We start from the raw sequence: 18,439 nt of genomic DNA on the forward strand, positions 1-18,439 counted from the left end.
ACTTGCTACAATGCAAATTATAAATATAAATACACTTGTACTACAAAAATAATAAAAAGACTCCTAACCAAAAACAGCTGCTTAACACCCCTGCCTGTGGTATCCCACAAATACAGTAAAAACAATAATTTTAATATATGTGGTGCAGCGCTATTGTCACTCAGATTGTTTTTGCTAGTCACAATAACGCTACACCATATATATTACAATTATACTTGCTATATGCACAACATCATATGCCGCTAAGGAGGAGCTTCATATCACAAGGGAAACCGGGGATGTCAGGTTTCATTTATTTTCGTTTGACCTTGAACTTCCTGCAATGACATGCAGAGGAGGAGGGGGATCCACAAATACATGTTGGATTTTTTTATTATCTGGCTATTCAGCATCTCAGAAGCTGTTAAAGTCATGCAGACCCACTATAACAGCAAGAGTTTTCAGAGAGGGTTGTCCATTCAGTGCAGTTGCAATGGGAGTTTTGCAGGGAGCCGTTTAGATAAAAATACTTCTTTCTGGAGTTCTTCTTTAAATCTGTCTTAGGAGGCTTCTTTATTAAAAAACACATCACATTATCTGTTTTAGCAAAAATATATATTTTTATATTCAAGACTTTGCCTTATGGTTTGCACTCATTTTTAAGTTTTGCCTTTCTTAAGCATTTTTCAAAAGTTTCAATAATTTTGTCATGAATGTATAAAACAATCCAGCAATCGCTGCATTCATTAATGACACCTGGTACATTTAAAATAGCAATTGGCTCAAGGACTGAGTGTTGCATTGCAAAGTGGTGGGTCTTATTTTTACCATCATTCCTTTTTTTGTACTGCATACAAAAAACAGTCATACCATTTGCCTTGTTTGTCACACATTATAGAATTGATTTACTAAAGGCAAATAGCCTGTTCAATTTGCAGGGGAAATTTGCCCCAGAGCTTAGTGAATGAGATGAAGCTCTGCTGACAAAACTCAATAAACGTCTTGGAAAAGAAAGAAAGAAAGGAAAGAAAGAAAGAGAGAGAGAGAGAAAGAAAGAAAGAAAGATGGATGAAGCTCTGCTTACTTTCATCATCCTATCATGTGCTTGAATATTGTTTTTTTTTTATTTTCCTTGCACATAATTTGATATTCTTTGCAAAGTGAAATTCCACCACATTCACAAAGCACTGGCAAATATTCCCTTGTAAAGTAAACAGCTTATTTGCCTTTAATAAATTGACTCTTATGTTCTGCATTATCTTGGTTTAATGTATGCAGACTGAAAGTCCAGGTGTCTGAAGAATTTAGTCATTCCTATGAGCCAGAGATGCACATCTGAGCCACCATTCTCTTTGCACCATAACATGGAATCCGTAGTTGAGGAGGCTTTCAGTAAACCTTTTATTATATAAAAACCTCTCTGAAATCATATGAACGGACCACCTATCCATATAAGTATAGCATAACTATGTGCATTGTGAATGGTGACATCATTCTGCTATGCCCATGGTGCCGCCATCATTAGATCATGGATCAACAGTCTTCTATGTCAACACAAACTCTGTCCACCTATGAAAATGCTACCATTTTGCTTGGCAAAGCCATCTGTGCTGGCACAAAATGGCACAAGTGATACCACAACATAGAAGAGAAAGATTTTAGTACACTGCAAATGAACTAAATGTTTTGTAAACACAAAACATTTATACATATGTTCATCATGATAATGAATGATCAGTGTTAGAACTTACAAAAAAATGCCACTATTGGTATCTGCATACAAAATAAGGGTTGCTATGGTATTGATCAAAATATCAATGCCAATCTGGGTAACATTTCTCCATGTTTTTTTTCTTTCGGAGATCATGCTGGTGGATTTTTTCACCACTGTCTTGAGTGCGTTTGAGTTCCCTGACTGTCTCACAATCATTAAAAAAATATTTTCTGTTACAATCATGAATCCAACTTGCTAGCAAAATTGTATTACTTGAGTAATTAATTGTATTCAAGACAACAGCATGAGAAGAAAATCCTTATACTAATGTCATACCTTCAGTGGGTGAATTTTCTATGACAAGTTACCTTCGCAGTTACCCTGATTGGCACTATTGCAGCTTAACTGACAGGTTGAAGTAATCATCTTATCCCTAGTCATCTTTCCTCTTGGGTATGGTTATGGTAAACTGTGGCAAGGGCAAAGGCATAGCTTGTGTCTTGTTCCTTTCCAGCTGTGCTATCTCAACACAGAGAGGCATGCTTAGGTCAGTCACTGAGGACAGCTCCTGGTAGCTCATTTGTTAACGTGTGCCAGCGTTCAATTTTCTTGTCTTTGTTTTTTAGGCAGTCAAACCAGTGTTTAAGACGTTCTCCTTTTGCATTGATTCCCAGTACAACTCCACCTATAGACAAAAGCAAATGTAGTTAATATTTTCAGCACAGCATGATGCTAGTATTGACAGGACAAAATTGTATGTGGTCCAATAAATAAATCTTCTTCCAATAAGTCAAAGCACTGGAGTTCAGGAGAGATTCCCAGTATATGAAATACTACATTTATAAAAACACATATTGAAAGAAAGTAGCAATGATACAAGGAGAGACTATGCTGTCAATCAGCCCCTGTGGGCTGAACCAGGGTGGCAGTGGTAGGTGCTGCCATTTTATTTTGGTACCATCACTACAGCTTATAGGAACCCTTACACAGATCACAGTTGAAATGTAGTGCCTTATATATAAAGAATGCTGACCTCAGAACAATAATGCAAAGATAAGACTGTAAAGGTTCTCTGATAAATCAGTAGTAGCTGGTCACATTCAACTTGTTATATAATGTTAAAGAAATTTTGCTGCTTATCCATGCAGCTTTTACAGTTCAAATGTGTGCCAGGGACATACTCCAGCATTTGCAACCACACAGGGGTAGATTTATTAAAACTGGTGCACTTAGAATCTGGTGCATCTGTATATGGTAGCCAATCAGCTTCTACCTTCAGATTGTTCAGTTAAGCATTGACAATAAAACCTGGAAGCTGATTGGTTTTTATGCAGAGCTGCACCAGATTATGCACTAGTAAATGAACACCACAGTCACCTTAAAGTGTTACTAAACCCAGGACCCTGCATTCACTATATCCGGTCTTCCACAGTACACACAACATGGAAATGCAATTATTTTAGTAAATGTAAACTGATTAATACCTTTTGTCATCAGCAGTTAGAGCAGTTTTGTGACTTCTATCAGTGTCCAGACCAGCACTAGCTAAAGCTTGTAGGAGGAGTTTTCTTTCTGCTCTAGGAGGATGGAAATCCCCTGACCTCTGTCTGGACAGTGCTGATTGGCCCTGTGCTGATCACATGCACTCTCCCAAGAAAAAAAACAGCTCTAGCAATATACACCAAACTGAGCATATGCATTCCTATGGTTAGGGTCTGGAGATATGAGGTGGTTGCTTGAAAAAGGGGAGGAACAGAGAGGAAAGGATCAAACAGGCTTTTTACACAATGCAGAATATTAACCCCTTAGGTTCCACAGTGACTATAGCAAGCATGCTTTACTGTATATACAGACTGATTTTACTGTTGTGGGTTTAGTAACACTTTAATCCATTCATCATGGAATGTGTCAAAGCAGTTGTTGCTTAATCACTAGCCTGCTGCCCCATAGCAGATGTACAGCTACAGGGTGGCTTTGATGGGCAAAATGCATGTGATTTTGCATTTTCGGGTAGTGGGCGCACGCTGCTATTGGCTCCTGAGGATGTCAATCACTGGGTCCCGACCGGGGATTTTCAGCCAAGACTCGGTGATCATTGACGAAGCTGAGAGGGGAGAGATCTGTGTGTAAACAACATAGATCTTTCTGCTGTCAGCATAGACAATCTGCTTTGTATCTCTCTGCACAGCAGAGAGATACAAAGCAGCAGATCTGCTTAGTAAAACAGCATACAGTACGCAATAAAAACACTCCCTAATACACAAAGATAAAAGAACTCAGCGAGCACTCACAATATAAACTCATAAAAGCAGCTGTGCACAGTAAAGGAAACCATAAACCTTTCAAGAGACATATATGTAGGGTAAGTGCAGCGCTAAATATAATCCGAACAAATGTATGGTAACAATGTTCATAAAATGGGGTATTAGTCCACAATACAAGAGCTCAAAGGTGATATATTATTCCCATGGTTGTAGCTTAAGTAAGACTCGGTGAGGGGCAGGGTATGTATAAAATGTGCACTCACCGGACGCGCAAAGAAAATGCGCACTCACCGGAAGCACAAAGAAAATGCGCAATGTATCAACAAAACGGAGGTCTGCCAGGGGGTCCCTTTCAGGATACGAATAGAGCCATTCCCAGATGGATGGACATCGTCTTGATAAATGCTCTCAAACCGGAGGTCCACTTTAAGGACATGGGTGCAGCCTCTTCAGTACAGTGGAATAGTCACCAGGGGGAGCTCTAGGGGATTAAATGCTCAATGCAGAGCAACAGATGGAAATACCCATAGTGTAGTAATGTCAGAAATATTTAATAAAGGATGTTATGCAGCAGCAAAAACATCCTCATTCATGTAAATGCTGAACATGTGCCAAAGGTAGTAACAAAGCTATAGGCAGGAATATTGCAGCAATGAGCACTAACCAGCTGGTGATCAAATGGGGCCGCCGGATCTCTGTGACCCAGTGGCGTGACGTCAAAGCTTGCAGGCTCCTCCAAGACGCGTTTCGCTCACTAGTACGTCTTCAGAAGGGGTGTGACTATTCCACTGTCCTGAAGAGGCTGCACCCGTGTCCTTAAAGTGGACCTCTGGTTTGAGAGCATTTATCAAGACGATGTCCATCCATCCTGGGCTGGCTCTATTCGTATCCTGAAAGGGACCCCCTGGCAGACCTCCGTTTTGTTGATACATTGCGCATTTTCTTTGCGCGTCCAGTGAGTGTGCACTTTATACATACCCTGCCCCTCACCGAGTCTTGCTTAAGCTACGACCGTGGGAATAATATATCACCTTTGAGCTCTTGTATTGTGGACTAATAACCCATTTTATGAACATTGTTACCATACATTTGTCCGGATTATATTTAGCACTGCACTTACCCTACATATATAACTAACTAATAAACCGTTAACCCTTTGATCGCCTCATATGTTAACTCCTTCCGGCCCAGTTTCATTAGTACAGTGTAAGTGCTTTTTATTAGCACTGATCGCTGTATTAGTGTCGCTGGAGATATCAGTGGCAGTTAGTCAGTTCCCACCCAGTGTCAGATTGCCCGCCACAGTCCCGCAGTCCTGTTATAAGTCGCTGATTGCCGCCATTATTAGTATAAAAAATAAAAATTCCAGTATATATACAGCTCTTTGTAGATGCTATAGCTTTCAAGTATACCAATTAACATACACGTATTGGGATTTTTTAGCATGTAGCAGAATACATTTTGGCTTAAATTTATGACAAAATTGTATTTTTTTTTATTGGATATGTTTTATAGCAAAAAGTCAAAAACAAATATCACTGAAATTAAGCTCTATTTGTGGGGAAAAAAAATCACATAAAATTCATTTATGTACAGCATAGCATGAAAGCACAATTGTCAGTTAAAGTAATGAAGCGCCGTATTGCAAAAAATGGCCTGGTCAGGAAGGGGGGTAAATCTTCTGGAAGGCAAGTGGTTAATGAAAAACAATCTACCCAAAGCAAATATAATTATCACCAATAAGGGGTAAGGGTTGCTATAAAGAAAAAAGTGTCACATTTACTTCCACTTCAACCATTTCAGAATTTTGAATGAATAAGATATGTCCTTAAAAATGTCATCAACATTTCTAAGACTTATCCCCTACCGCCTGTTCCTCTTTCCCTGCCACAACTTCCCTTCAGCTATTACCAGCAATTACTGACTGTCAAAATGACAGCTGGGTATCGCTATATGACAAACAAGAAGGTCACACTCCGATGACACCAATAATATGTCTGTTGTATGTGTTGTGTCATCAGCATGAGACATTTTTGTTTGTCATATGTGTGTGGAGCAGGGACAGGCTCCTGGGATTGGTACCGGCGTAACAGTTCTCTGGAGTGGTGGTTTCCCTTGAGATCTTCTAATGGAAAGTGCTATGTATAACATTCCAGGACTGGCTCCTGTGTAATATGTGTATTTGCTATTACATTAATAAGTAAATTACGGTGTGACCTTTGACCTGTAACACCAATTAAAAAAAAATACATATTAAAACTCATATGTATTTCTCTTAAGCCACGTATTAACCTTTACTTAACCATAATCAGCCCCAATTAACCTTTTCCACTTAACTGTTATATTTCTGTGTTTTGTTTTTTTTTTAAATTTCTATGTTTTTAACATTGATACGGTATATACCTGTAGTTGTACATTTACTTTTTTTTGTTTTCTTTAAAGAGTCACATTTAAGAATAGCTTTTTTCATTTGTAAATATTTTTGCCATGTTTGGACCAGAAACAAAATTTGCATAATTTTAAATTAGAAAATTATAGAATAAAATGTAAATGTTTTATTTGCATAAAAACTACCTTTAAAAAACTAACACTGGTAAAAATAAAGAAAAAATATTTTTTTTCATTTTTTATGTCTTTCTGTCTGTAGATTACATAGAAAATAGTTCTACCATGATAATATTGCTCTCACTGAAAATGTAAAAATGATTTTAGTCCATAGGGACTGATGGCTGGATTGGTGTATATCACTAAAAGAAAACATATTCATAACTCAATTAGTCCCAAATTCTGCTATATTTGGTGGAAACGAAAACCAGCTATCTAAGTCAACTCATTCCTTTAAACTGTAAAGATAACATTAAAATGAGTGATAATATTTTAGCACGTACAATGGTTTACTATTGTACAGATCTCAATTTACTTGTAATACTGAATTTGACAGCTTGTTTTCTTGGAGTTCATACACAGTACTACTTACCTATAAAATCATTTGATTTTCCAATATCGTAATCCCAGACTGTGACTTCTAAAGTCTTTTTTGCAAGGTCACTGTGTTTTATTTCATAACAAAATTCCTGCAAAGGTAAATGACATTAGCAAGAACTGGAACAAAAAAATATAAGAACAACAAACAAAGTTGTACTTGGAATGTAAGTATCCTGGCTCTCAGTAAAATGATGAAAAAAAATACCATATAGAACATTGCTGAAATTTCTGTTTTTTTTAGAGTCACACTTTAGCTAGAGGTACTTTTCAGGTATGTTGGAGTTCTGCTGATGTCAGGTAGGATGATGTTTTACCAGATTTTCTTATTTACATAACATGCATAAAGTACTGTTCACAACTACTGTATGCAACACATGTAATGCTTCATTGTTCAATTAATAATTTGTGCTTTCTGGTCCCAACCTGGTTAAGATCTTTCATGCATAAATCTTGTATCTCTGCTGCAGTACAGGAAAAAAGCTTCAAAATACTCACATGGTGGTACCATTGTACTATACTGCTTCACAATATGTACAAGATTATCCTGCTGACATACTACGCTTGGAGAAACTGGTAGCACAACATAATGAAAAATACTCTGCTTATATGGCCACGTGGTCTATCTGCGTTTTATTTTCAAACTCTCCTCTTTTTCATATTTTTTCTCTTGCCTCTGGACCATTTAGGCTCCAGGCTGTGGCGGTATTCCGTTGCCCGCACCCAACCGCTTTCTTGCTCTTCTCTCAACTGTTTCTACCCTTCCTTCTCCTCTTTCTTTATTTTCCCTTTCACATTCTTAGCTCCTTTTTTTTTGATCCACTGTCCTCCTGGGGGTATTGAGGGTTTATTGACTCTCCACCTCGAAGTTGCATCTCCCTTTTGGTCATGCTTTTGTAATTTTGTTTTGCTTATTTTGAGAGCGCTGTCGTTTTCAAGTACAAACCACACTGGTTGATGCCTACTCCCTGAGACCCTTGCCGAGACCTCCACGACACATCTACTACCTACATCCACCATCCTATCCTGCTTGGTTTCTTACTTCCTATGATGAAGCAGACTTGATGGATATATTATGTTCCCTGTTTTTTGTATTTTTTTGGGTTTGTAAATATTTTACATTCACTCTTATAGTCTATAGTCTATAGTTGCCTTACTCTAATGGCTATTTTATATGCAAGTCCTTGGGCTACCTGGGAACAGATTTGTGCATTTGTGCATAATTATTATACTACTCTTTTTGTCTCTGTGGAAACTTTGCTGAGGCTTTCTTTCCTGTCATTGTAGCACCCTCCTAGCTAGCTAGGGGGAGATAGAGTTCTGATTGTTAGAGAGGAGGGCTGAGTAGCAGCCTGGGTGTAATAGTCAGGAGGTCAAATTGCAGTCAGGAGCTGAGAGGGTCTGCAGGCCAGCCCCTCCAGAATTTCCCTCGCTCTAGAGCTTTGGTGGAAGGTCTGGAGGCAGTGGTTAGATCTGAGGAGTGGTTAGCTTGTACTCTTGAGGAATCCTGGCTAATCCTCAACAGGAGGCTTGGTAAGGAGCCAGGAAAACCTTTAAAAGAAAGTTGTAGGGGAGAGGTGGAAGAGCGAGAAGGATGTGAGGCTGGAACCCTTGAGGGGGCCCAGATGGAGAGGGGCTCATCTGCAGGCAGAGGACCTTGAAAGGTGGAAAACTTGGACTTCATTGGCCCCTGGGAGAGAACCACCTGTGTGGCAGGGAAGGACAGGCCCAGCTAGAAGGCCACCAACCCACCATCAGTACACAAGAGGCACCAAGTGAGTAAACTTGCATCTCCTGGGCCAGTAAGAGGAAAGAAGAACTCTAGTGGGAAACTGGATTAGCTTTTTACCTGGGATTGTTCACCTTGCCCAGGGATTCACCCAGTACAGCTGGATGAGGAGAGGAGTCCTCTGGGTTCTGGTGTGGTACTACAGGAGATACTGGCTAGCTCTCCAGAAGAGAGACTTGGCTGTAAAGACTTGTACATGTTGCTAATAGCGACAAAATTGCCAATGAGTGTAAAATGTTTATCTGTAAATCACAGAAGTAAGAAAAATCTCACATTACCATGAGTGGATTTACTGAGGAGTTGACAGTTTAAATTGGACCAAACAGTAACCTGTATTGCTCTTTCGATAAATGTAGTTTTCTTTCAAAAAAGAAAAGAAAAAATATATCCCTGCAACTGCAGCCAACAACTCACCAACACACCAAAAGTGACAGACAGACTTCAGTACCTTCAGTTCTTTTTTCCAATTTTATTGGTTCGATGGCCTTGGGGAGAGAGAATTAGGGGGGCAGGATGCCCCAAATTAGCAACAAATATCCCTCTGTACAACAGACTTTTTCAGGTATTCTTTAGGCTTGCATGGCCAGCTTTCCTGCAATTTTCTCAGACAGGGGTGCTCAACCTGTGGCCAAACAGGCCACTCTGACCTGCTTGTGACCTCAAGTCAGGGAAACACATGCCTGGGGTTGGCAACCTGTTGAATGCGATCTAGGCTCACCAACCCGCCATCCCAAAGCATCAGAGTATTTTGAGCCGGCACCAGCAGCAGAGGAAGCAGACAGCCATGGAGGGAGCAGGAGCTGCATTAGCCAATGTTTCCTCTGTAGTGCCAGCTTCTGTCCCAGGCGGAGTGATACCAAGTGCACTTCACCTGGGACCTTTCAAGCAGCCTAGAGATGAAGAGCAATGCCAGCAAAAGCTGGAAGAAGAAAAGAAGGTCAGTGTATTTAACACCTATACAAGGGTTAACAACTATTAGGCTGCTTTCACAGTGATCCGGGGGTGCAGCGCAGTGAACCTGTGGCTTTCTTGCGGAAAAAGTTTATTATGCTATTCAAAATAAAAAAAGGGAAATTCAGAACCATTTAATTTCATTGTGGCCCACAACCAGTTACCAAATCACTTAAGTGGCTCTCACTCTTCAATTAGAAGATAGAAATACTTGCCTAATAGTCTCTGCTTCTGGCCTGGGTGAAATATAGCAGCTCCTGTATGTATAAGGCCATGTGGCCTCAGATTTTCTCTCTCTGGGGTTTCTGACCCAGACACACAGACCCAGACACACAGAGATAAGAAGTGATGTACATAAATAATCACTGTGAACATTAAGCAGCAGAGCTACTTAGAGACAGTAGAGGGCAGCAGATCCCTACACCCCATTTGTTCCAACTCAGATTGTGGCCACGTCCTCTTCAGGGCCCTTAGATTAAACAGTTTATCACAGTTACTAAAGTCAAGTTTGATATCTGTACGTTGTAATCATAATCCCCATTAAAGAGTCTCTTCTCCAGAGTGAATATGTTAGGAATGGACTGGCCAGCAATGGTGGGACTCACCTGCCTTTTGATCTGCAGTACCAGGGCTGGCCAGCGGGTGCTCCCAGCAATCAGAGACTCAACCTTTCAGCCAGCTAACACCTGGAACTGATGATGCTGGGGTATTTAAGGGATGGCCAGACCCACAGACTCTGCCTTGGTGTTGTGTTTGTCCTGGGCCCTGTATCTGTCCTGCATCCTGTTTCTGTCCCTCTGCCTGACCCTCTGTACTACGCTGCTTGCTACCTGTTCTGATCCCTGGCTTGTGACCCTGACCATCCCTCTGCCTGACCCTCTGTACTACGCTGCTTGCTACCTGCTGAACCTGGCCTGTGACCCCGACCATTCTCTGCTTGCTCCCCCTGTACCTACCTGCCCAATTGATATTGACCCGGCCTGCCTGACGACGCTTGCTTGTATGTACTGTTATCTGTGGGTGGTTTGGTTTGGTTTGTTTGCACTGTATTATGTTTAGTATTGCACTGCGTTTATGTTTGTATGGTTAGTGTTAATAAATTGTATTGTTTATCACATATCTGAAGTCTGCGTTTCCCTGCATCAGTCACACACCTCTGGTCATACCCTGGAGCCCTGACATTACACCAAGGCCAATCCTGACCAGAAGTGGCTGCACAGGGAAGCCATCTTGGCTTGTTGATGGGAAGGATGGATCTGGATGAGGTTGAGTATTTATATCTGCTAGTGTTTGATGACAGAGAGTATGCTTATCAAACTCTGAAGGAGTATCCCCGGGATCAACTACTAGAATGTATACGGCTCGCTCATGTTCTAGTAGATCAGGGCACAGAGTTCTCTATGGTGCAGCCTTTGATTGAGGTTTGTGCTGAGTTGGTTTCATCTGGTTCCCCCGAATGCAGGGATGAATTTTTGCCACCATTTAGTGCAGACCAGGTAGAGTCCCTGGTGTGGTTATTAGAGGATGATGTGGGTTACTTTCTGGAGCATTATGCTGCATGTTCACCACAGACACTAAGAGATTGTATAAACGCAGTGCAGTCATTGACCAGACAGGCTTTGTGTAAGCTCAGCTTTGTTCAACCCATACTGCAGACATGGACAGATTTGTTGCACCCAGCCTCAGTCAGCTTACAAAGACCCAGTCCTGCTTCTAATCTATTTCCTCAAAACTCTATTCCTGCATTCCCAACAGCTCCTCCTGCCCTGCTATCTACCGCATGTCAGTACCCTGTTCCCACTCGCTGCACCTATCCTGCCTTTAACCCTGTAAAAGAGCCCTCTGTAGCAACTGCTCCCTCTCCTGTTCCATCCTCCAGTTCTTCTCTGTCTCCAGCTGCTCCATTCGTTTGCAGACCTGCGTTTACTTGCAGTGCTCCAGTAGTTAAAACCAGAAAAAAGCGAAAATTCTTTCCAACCAATACCATCCTGCCAGTATCCAAACCGGTGAGCCTGCCTTCCGTGACTCAGCCTGAAGCCTCTACTCAGCCTGAAGCCTCTACTCAGCCGGAAGCCTCTACTCGGCCTGAAGCCTCTACTCGGCCGGAAGCCTCTACTCGGCCGGAAGCCTCTACTCGGCCTGAAGCCTCTACTCGGCCTGAAGCCTCTACTCGGCCTGATGCCTCTACTCGGCCTGATGCCTCTACTCGGCCTGATGCCTCTACTCAGCCTGATGCCTCTACTCAGCCTGAAGCCTCTACTCAGCCTGAAGCCTCTACTCAGCCTGATGCCTCTCTTCAGCCTGATGCCGGTACGCAGCCTGATGCCTCTCTTCAGCCTGATGCCTGTATGCAGCCTGATGCCTCTACTCGGCCTGAAGCCTCTACTCGGCCTGATGCCTCTACTCGGCCTGATGCCTCTACTCGGCCTGATGCCTCTACTCGGCCTGAAGCCTCTACTCGGCCTGAAGCCTCTACTCGGCCTGATGCCTCTACTCGGCCTGATGCCTCTACTCGGCCTGAAGCCTCTACTCGGCCTGATGCCTCTACTCGGCCTGAAGCCTCTACTCGGCCTGATGCCTCTACTCGGCCTGAAGCCTCTACTCGGCCTGATGCCTCTACTCGGCCTGAAGCCTCTACTCGGCCTGATGCCTCTACTCGGCCTGAAGCCTCTACTCGGCCTGATGCCTCTACTCGGCCTGAAGCCTCTACTCGGCCTGATGCCTCTACTCGGCCTGATGCCTCTACTCGGCCTGATGCCTCTACTCGGCCTGAAGCCTCTACTCGGCCTGAAGCCTCTACTCAGCCGGACGCCGGCATTCAGCCTGATGCCTCTACCCAGCATGATGAACTGATCCAGCCTGACGATCCTATTAGGCCAGTTGACTCGATGCCCGCTGTTGATCCAGATGATCCGGTACCTGATCCGGTGCCCGCTGTCGAGCCAAATGACCTGATGCCTGGTGACCCAGTGCCCGCTGTCATACCTGGTGACCCGATGCCCGCTGTCGAGCCAGACAATCCGGTACCTGATGACCCAGTGCTCACTGTCGTGCCTGTTGACTCGGAGCCCACTGCCTTGCCAGATGACGTGGTGCCCGCTGTCGAGCCAAATGACCTGATGCCTGGTGACCCAGTGCCCGCTGTCCAGCCAGACGATCCAATGTCTGACCCAGTGCCCGCGGTCATACCAGTTGACTCGGAGCCCACGGTTGTGCCTGGTGACTCGGTGCCCGCCGCCCCGCCTGGGGGCCTGAGACCTGTCGTTCCGCCTGGGGGTCCGGCGCCCGCCGCTCCGCCTGAGGGCCCGAGACCTGTCGCTCCATCTGGGGGTCCGCCGCCCGCCGCTCCGCCTGAGGGCCCGAGACCTGTCGCTCCTCCTGGGGGTCCGGCGCCCGCCGCTCCGCCTGAGGGCCCGAGACCTGTCGCTCCGCCTGGGGGTCCGGCGCCCGCCGCTCTGCCTGAGGGCCCGAGACCTGTTGCTCCATCTGGGGGTCCGGCGCCCGCCGCTCCGCCTGAGGGCCCGAGACCTGTCGCTCCGCCTGGGGGTCCGGCGCCCGCCGCTCCGCCTGGGGGCACCATGCCTGTCGCCCCGCCTGGGGGCCCGATGCCTGTCGCCCCGCCTGGGGGCCCGATGCCTGTCGCCCCGCCTGGGGGCCCGATGCCTGTCGCCCCGCCTGGGGGCCCGATGCCTGTCGCCCCTCCTGGGGGCATGATGCCTGTCGCCCCGCCTGGGGGTCCGGCGCCTGTCGCCCCTCCTGGGGGCCCGGTGCTGCTCCGCCCGGGGGCCCGGTGCCTGCTGCTCCGCCCGGGGGCCCGGTGCCTGCTGCTCCGCCCGGGGGCCCGGTGCCTGCTGCTCCGCCCGGGGGCCCGATGCATGTCGCCCCGCCCGGGGGCCCGGTGCCTGCTGCCCCGCCCGGGGGCCCGGTGCCTGCTGCCCCGCCCGGGGGCCCGGTGCCTGCTGCCCCGCCCGGGGGCCCGATGCCTGCTGCCCCGCCCGGGGGCCCGATGCCTGTCGCCCCGCCCGGGGGCCCGGTGCCTGTCGCCCCGCCCGGGGGCCCGGTGCCTGCTGCTCCGCCCGGGGGCCCGGTGCCTGCTGCTCCGCCCGGGGGCCCGGTGCCTGCTGCTCCGCCCGGGGGCCCGGTGCCTGCTGCTCCGCCCGGGGGCCCGGTGCCTGCTGCTCCGCCTGGTGGCCCGCTGCCTGCTGCTTCGCCTGGTAATCCGATGTGCCTCTGCCCGGAGTCCTGCCCGATGTGCCTCTGCCCGGAGTCCTGCCCGATGTGCCTCTGCCCGGAGTCCTGCCCGATGTGCCTCTGCCCGGAGTCCTGCCCGATGTGCCTCTGCCCGGAGTCCTGCCTGATGTGCCTCTGCCCGATGTGCCTCTGCCCGGAGTCCTGCCCGATGTGCCTCTGCCCGATGTGCCTCTGCCCGGTGTGCCTCTGCCCGGTGTGCCTCTGCCCGGTGTGCCTCTGCTCGATGTGCCTCTGCCCGGAGTCCAGCCCGGTGTGCCTCTGCCCGGAGTCCAGCCCGGTGTGCCGCTGCCCGGAGTCCTGCCCGGTGTGCCAGTCTTTGATATCCCGCCAGTTACCAGACCCGGGCGGTGGAACATTTTGCCCAGCTAGGACTGTTTGGAGCGTCCTGAGGCCGCTCCTTGGGGGGGGGGGGGTACTGTTAGGAATGGACTGGCCAGCAATGGTGGGACTCACCTGCCTTTTGATCTGCAGTACCAGGGCTGGCCAGCGGGTGCTCCCAGCAATCAGAGACTCAACCTTTCAGCCAGCTAACACCTGGAACTGATGATGCTGGGGTATTTAAGGGATGGCCAGACCCACAGACTCTGCCTTGGTGTTGTGTTTGTCCTGGGCCCTGTATCTGTCCTGCATCCTGTTTCTGTCCCTCTGCCTGACCCTCTGTACTACGCTGCTTGCTACCTGTTCTGATCCCTGGCTTGTGACCCTGACCATCCCTCTGCCTGACCCTCTGTACTACGCTGCTTGCTACCTGCTGAACCTGGCCTGTGACCCCGACCATTCTCTGCTTGCTCCCCCTGTACCTACCTGCCCAATTGATATTGACCCGGCCTGCCTGACGACGCTTGCTTGTATGTACTGTTATCTGTGGGTGGTTTGGTTTGGTTTGTTTGCACTGTATTATGTTTAGTATTGCACTGCGTTTATGTTTGTATGGTTAGTGTTAATAAATTGTATTGTTTATCACATATCTGAAGTCTGCGTTTCCCTGCATCAGTCACACACCTCTGGTCATACCCTGGAGCCCTGACAGAATAAGTGTGATCTTTGTAATCATTCCTCATAACATAGGTTCTCCAACCCCCTTAATAATTTTGTTAGCATTCACTGAACTCTTTATAATTCAAGGATATCCTTCCTGTGGTTTGGTGACCAAAATTGAACAGCACACTCAAGATAAGGCTGAACCAATCTTTTGTAAAGGGAAAATTATTGATTTAATTTTTGAAAGTATCCCCTTTTTAATGTATTACATTAGGGCTCATTCACACCATGGTGCAGAGATGTCAGTTTTTTTGCAAGTGTTCTGCAAGGGCACAACAAAATCAATTGTTCTGTATGTGCCCTGTTCACACCACAACACTAGTATCACATGCAGATTTTTTCTGCGAAGGAATCTGCAACTTATATAAAACACATTGAAGCATGCATGAAACCATCTACGCACAATTTCTTCAACCAATAGACATTAATTTGTAAATGAAATGTTTATGAGGTACAGTATGGAATGCTATAGCAAAATCCAAATAAACTTTACCCACATGACTTCCTGTATCTAAATTCCTACTCACTTTCTTATAGAATGTTAACAGGTTGGTCTGAAAAGAATGGTATTTCACAAAACTGTGATTGTCACTTATGATACCTTTATATATTTTCTTGAATATAGCCCCTTACCATTCCCCCAAATAATTTACATACTATTGATGTTTTTTTATTGTCTATACGCATCCAAATGCATCTGGCGGAAAGAGGCTCATATAGGAGCAATTCACACTTTCTCCACTGTTGAGTTGCGTAAATTAGCATTGCATTAAGGCAGCCTATTTATTATGAATGGGCTGCTAAGCACCATAACACATGCAACAATGCACTCAAACTCTTAATTTGCAATGGATAATATGTGCATTGTGCACAGCAGTGTGTTTTGCTCTGCTGTACAATGTGCCGGGCTGGCAGGGCACCACACATTGAATTTAGTCATGAGCTGTGGTGACGCATTTTAGTATGTTACTGTAAAACACAGACAGGAATAGGATAGTCACATAACATGTGAGGTCCTCCTTGCCTCCAGATCTTTGGATCATTACACTGTGGGTGTAGGGTGCTGTGGTGATGCCTCCTGGAGTGGTGGGTCTATGACACCCTGCATTCACAGTATGTCCCCATTCTCACTCATTGAATGATGCAGGATCTAATTCAACTAAGAAGACTGAGGGTATCTAGTGGTGAAGAAGAGGTACTGCAGGGGACAGTGCCAGAGAGGAGTTAAGCATTGCAGCCATAGCTGCTTTTTTGTTTTGTTTTTTTTTGGAGTTTTTTTTTTTACAAATGCTGGGGGACCTTTTCTATTACCTTAGCTGACATTAGTCTGACGTTGGGCTTTACAAACTCTAAGGTAGTTAGGACTCAGCTACACTGATATTTTAATTGCACTTCTCTTTCTTCTGCAATTGCAATTCTTTTTATACTAAAATGATACTGTTTTTATGTCCATTGCCATGCTTGCGACACAGAATTCTGAACCACTGCAAACAATCAATGGTCAACAGGGAGCTAATCAGTACTAATAAAAATACTCTGCTCTAAAATAGTTTTTTTAAGTGCACTTTTGAATATCCTCAAAGCTGTAATATGTTAAAGCAGAACTAAACCCTTCTATCCTTTTCAGTGAAAGAAGCTGCCATCTTAGCTCTTGTTTGACCTACAACTGCCATAATGCTACACGTGTGATCAGTTATGACACCAGCCATTTGATGGATCGACAGTTTTGTTGAGAGCACAAGCAAATGTGACAGTTACATTTCACGCATGTGCACTGCGCTGCCCCACAATGCATGTCTGCATTGTACCACAGCATGCTGCAGCACAGTGCTAGACTGCATTGTAGTGTGAATGAGACACATAGGAAACAATTGTTTCTTATGTGTCCCTGCAATGACAAATGTTTTATCATGTGGTAAAACATCTGTCACCACATAAAGTGTAAATTAACCCTCAATGTAATTTCAAAAATAATTTTTAAATCTGAAGCTTTCAAGAAAAAAAAATCCTGGTGACTTTGCCATCAAGGACTTTGTGAAGGCATTATTAGGGTGACAACGCTCTGCCCATGTCTCCCAGTTGCTCTCCTGTGTTGTCGCCCTGACACACACTCTTCAAGAAAAACAATAGGATGTTATGCCAATGCACACTGCGCAGAAACATTCCACTGTCATCACCAGTTGGCAATTGTTTGACACAAAGTGCTTTAGCAAACCAAATGTCATTCAATTAGGGTTTATATCTACTTTAAAGTAGAACTATAGGCAAAACTTTTTTTTTCATTTTGGGTAGAGCAAGGGAGGGATATCCCTTCTATTACTTTTATGGGGACAACATTTGTGATTTTCTTTTACTTCAACTCTCAATGATAAAGGTAAATAGGACAAATAAAGAGGGTGAATCTCCTTAATGGGGACACAAACAGCAATAAAAACTGAACAGGCGTTCTAATTCCTCTCCACTCTATCCAAGACTAAAAAAAAAGGTTTCACCTTTAGTTATACTTTAACTCTGCATTTGCAACCAAAATCAGTATGACCAACAAGCAACAACATTGCCTTCGGTGCGATGACGTTTGTTTTGTACATACCATTACTATGCAGCACTGCACAGATGACTTTGATCTCTGGGTTGCATCATATTGAAAGAATTTGATATTTAAATGTAAAGTGAAGGTTGCAGGCTTATTGCTAAGTTTTCTCACATTTTGTAACCACCTGCCACACTCACCATACAAAAAAAATGATACAATGAAAAAAAAAAGACTATTGATACCTCATTAAACTCTGGATTTAGCGTTTTCTTCTTCACGGCAGTTTTATGTTTTGATTTCTTGTCTTCATCTGGTTTCAAGTATCTGAAATACAGATGATACAGGCAACACAATAATTAGTCATTGGCTATAGATTAATGATGGTAAATGTTTTGCACCAATTAAAAGTTTATTTGCTAACACCTCCCAGCAGATATCACACAAGTTGATAAGGCATTCACATAATGGGGTTGATTTACTAAAGATGGATGAGTGCAAAATCTGGTGTAGCTCTGCAGAGAAGCCAATCAGCTTTCAGGTTTTATTGTCAAAGCTTAACCACTTGCCCTCCAGAGGATTAACCCCCCTTCCTACCCAGGCCATTTTTTGCTTAACGGTGCTGTGTTACTTTAACTGACAATTGCGTGGTCATGCAACGCTGAACCCAAATGAAATTTATGTCCTTTTTTCGCCCACGAATAGAGTTTTCTTATGGTGGTATTTGATAACCTGTGCATTTTTTATTTTTTGTGCTATAAAAAAAGACAGACAATTTTGAGAAAAAAACAATATTTTGGACTTTTTGCTACTAAACATGTCCAGTAAAAAATTTTTAAAAATCAAATTTCGTCATAAATTTAGGCCAAAATGTATTCTACTATGTCTTTGCTAACAAAAAATCCCAATACGTGTAAATTAGTTGATTTATAGCGTCT

General features: G+C 44.7%; 1 protein-coding gene across 1 annotated transcript in view; it reads right to left on the bottom strand.

Moving 5' to 3' along the window:
- Positions 1-1,744: 1,744 nt before the first annotated feature.
- The window catches only part of DOC2B (double C2 domain beta), a 693,978-nt gene continuing 677,283 nt past the window's right edge, over positions 1,745-18,439 (bottom strand). The window contains exons 7-9 of the mRNA XM_089679188.1: positions 17,747-17,828; positions 6,935-7,031; positions 1,745-2,378 (exon numbers count right to left, since the gene is read on the bottom strand). Coding sequence (XP_089535314.1) covers positions 2,242-2,378; positions 6,935-7,031; positions 17,747-17,828 — 316 coding nt within the window. The 3' untranslated portion in view covers positions 1,745-2,241. The remainder of the gene's footprint in view (positions 2,379-6,934; positions 7,032-17,746; positions 17,829-18,439) is intronic.

This window comes from Staurois parvus, unplaced genomic scaffold (assembly GCF_062004578.1).
Source record: "Staurois parvus isolate SC_StPar_1 unplaced genomic scaffold, SC_StPar_1.0 ptg000220l, whole genome shotgun sequence".
NCBI classification, from domain to species: Eukaryota; Metazoa; Chordata; class Amphibia; order Anura; family Ranidae; genus Staurois; species Staurois parvus.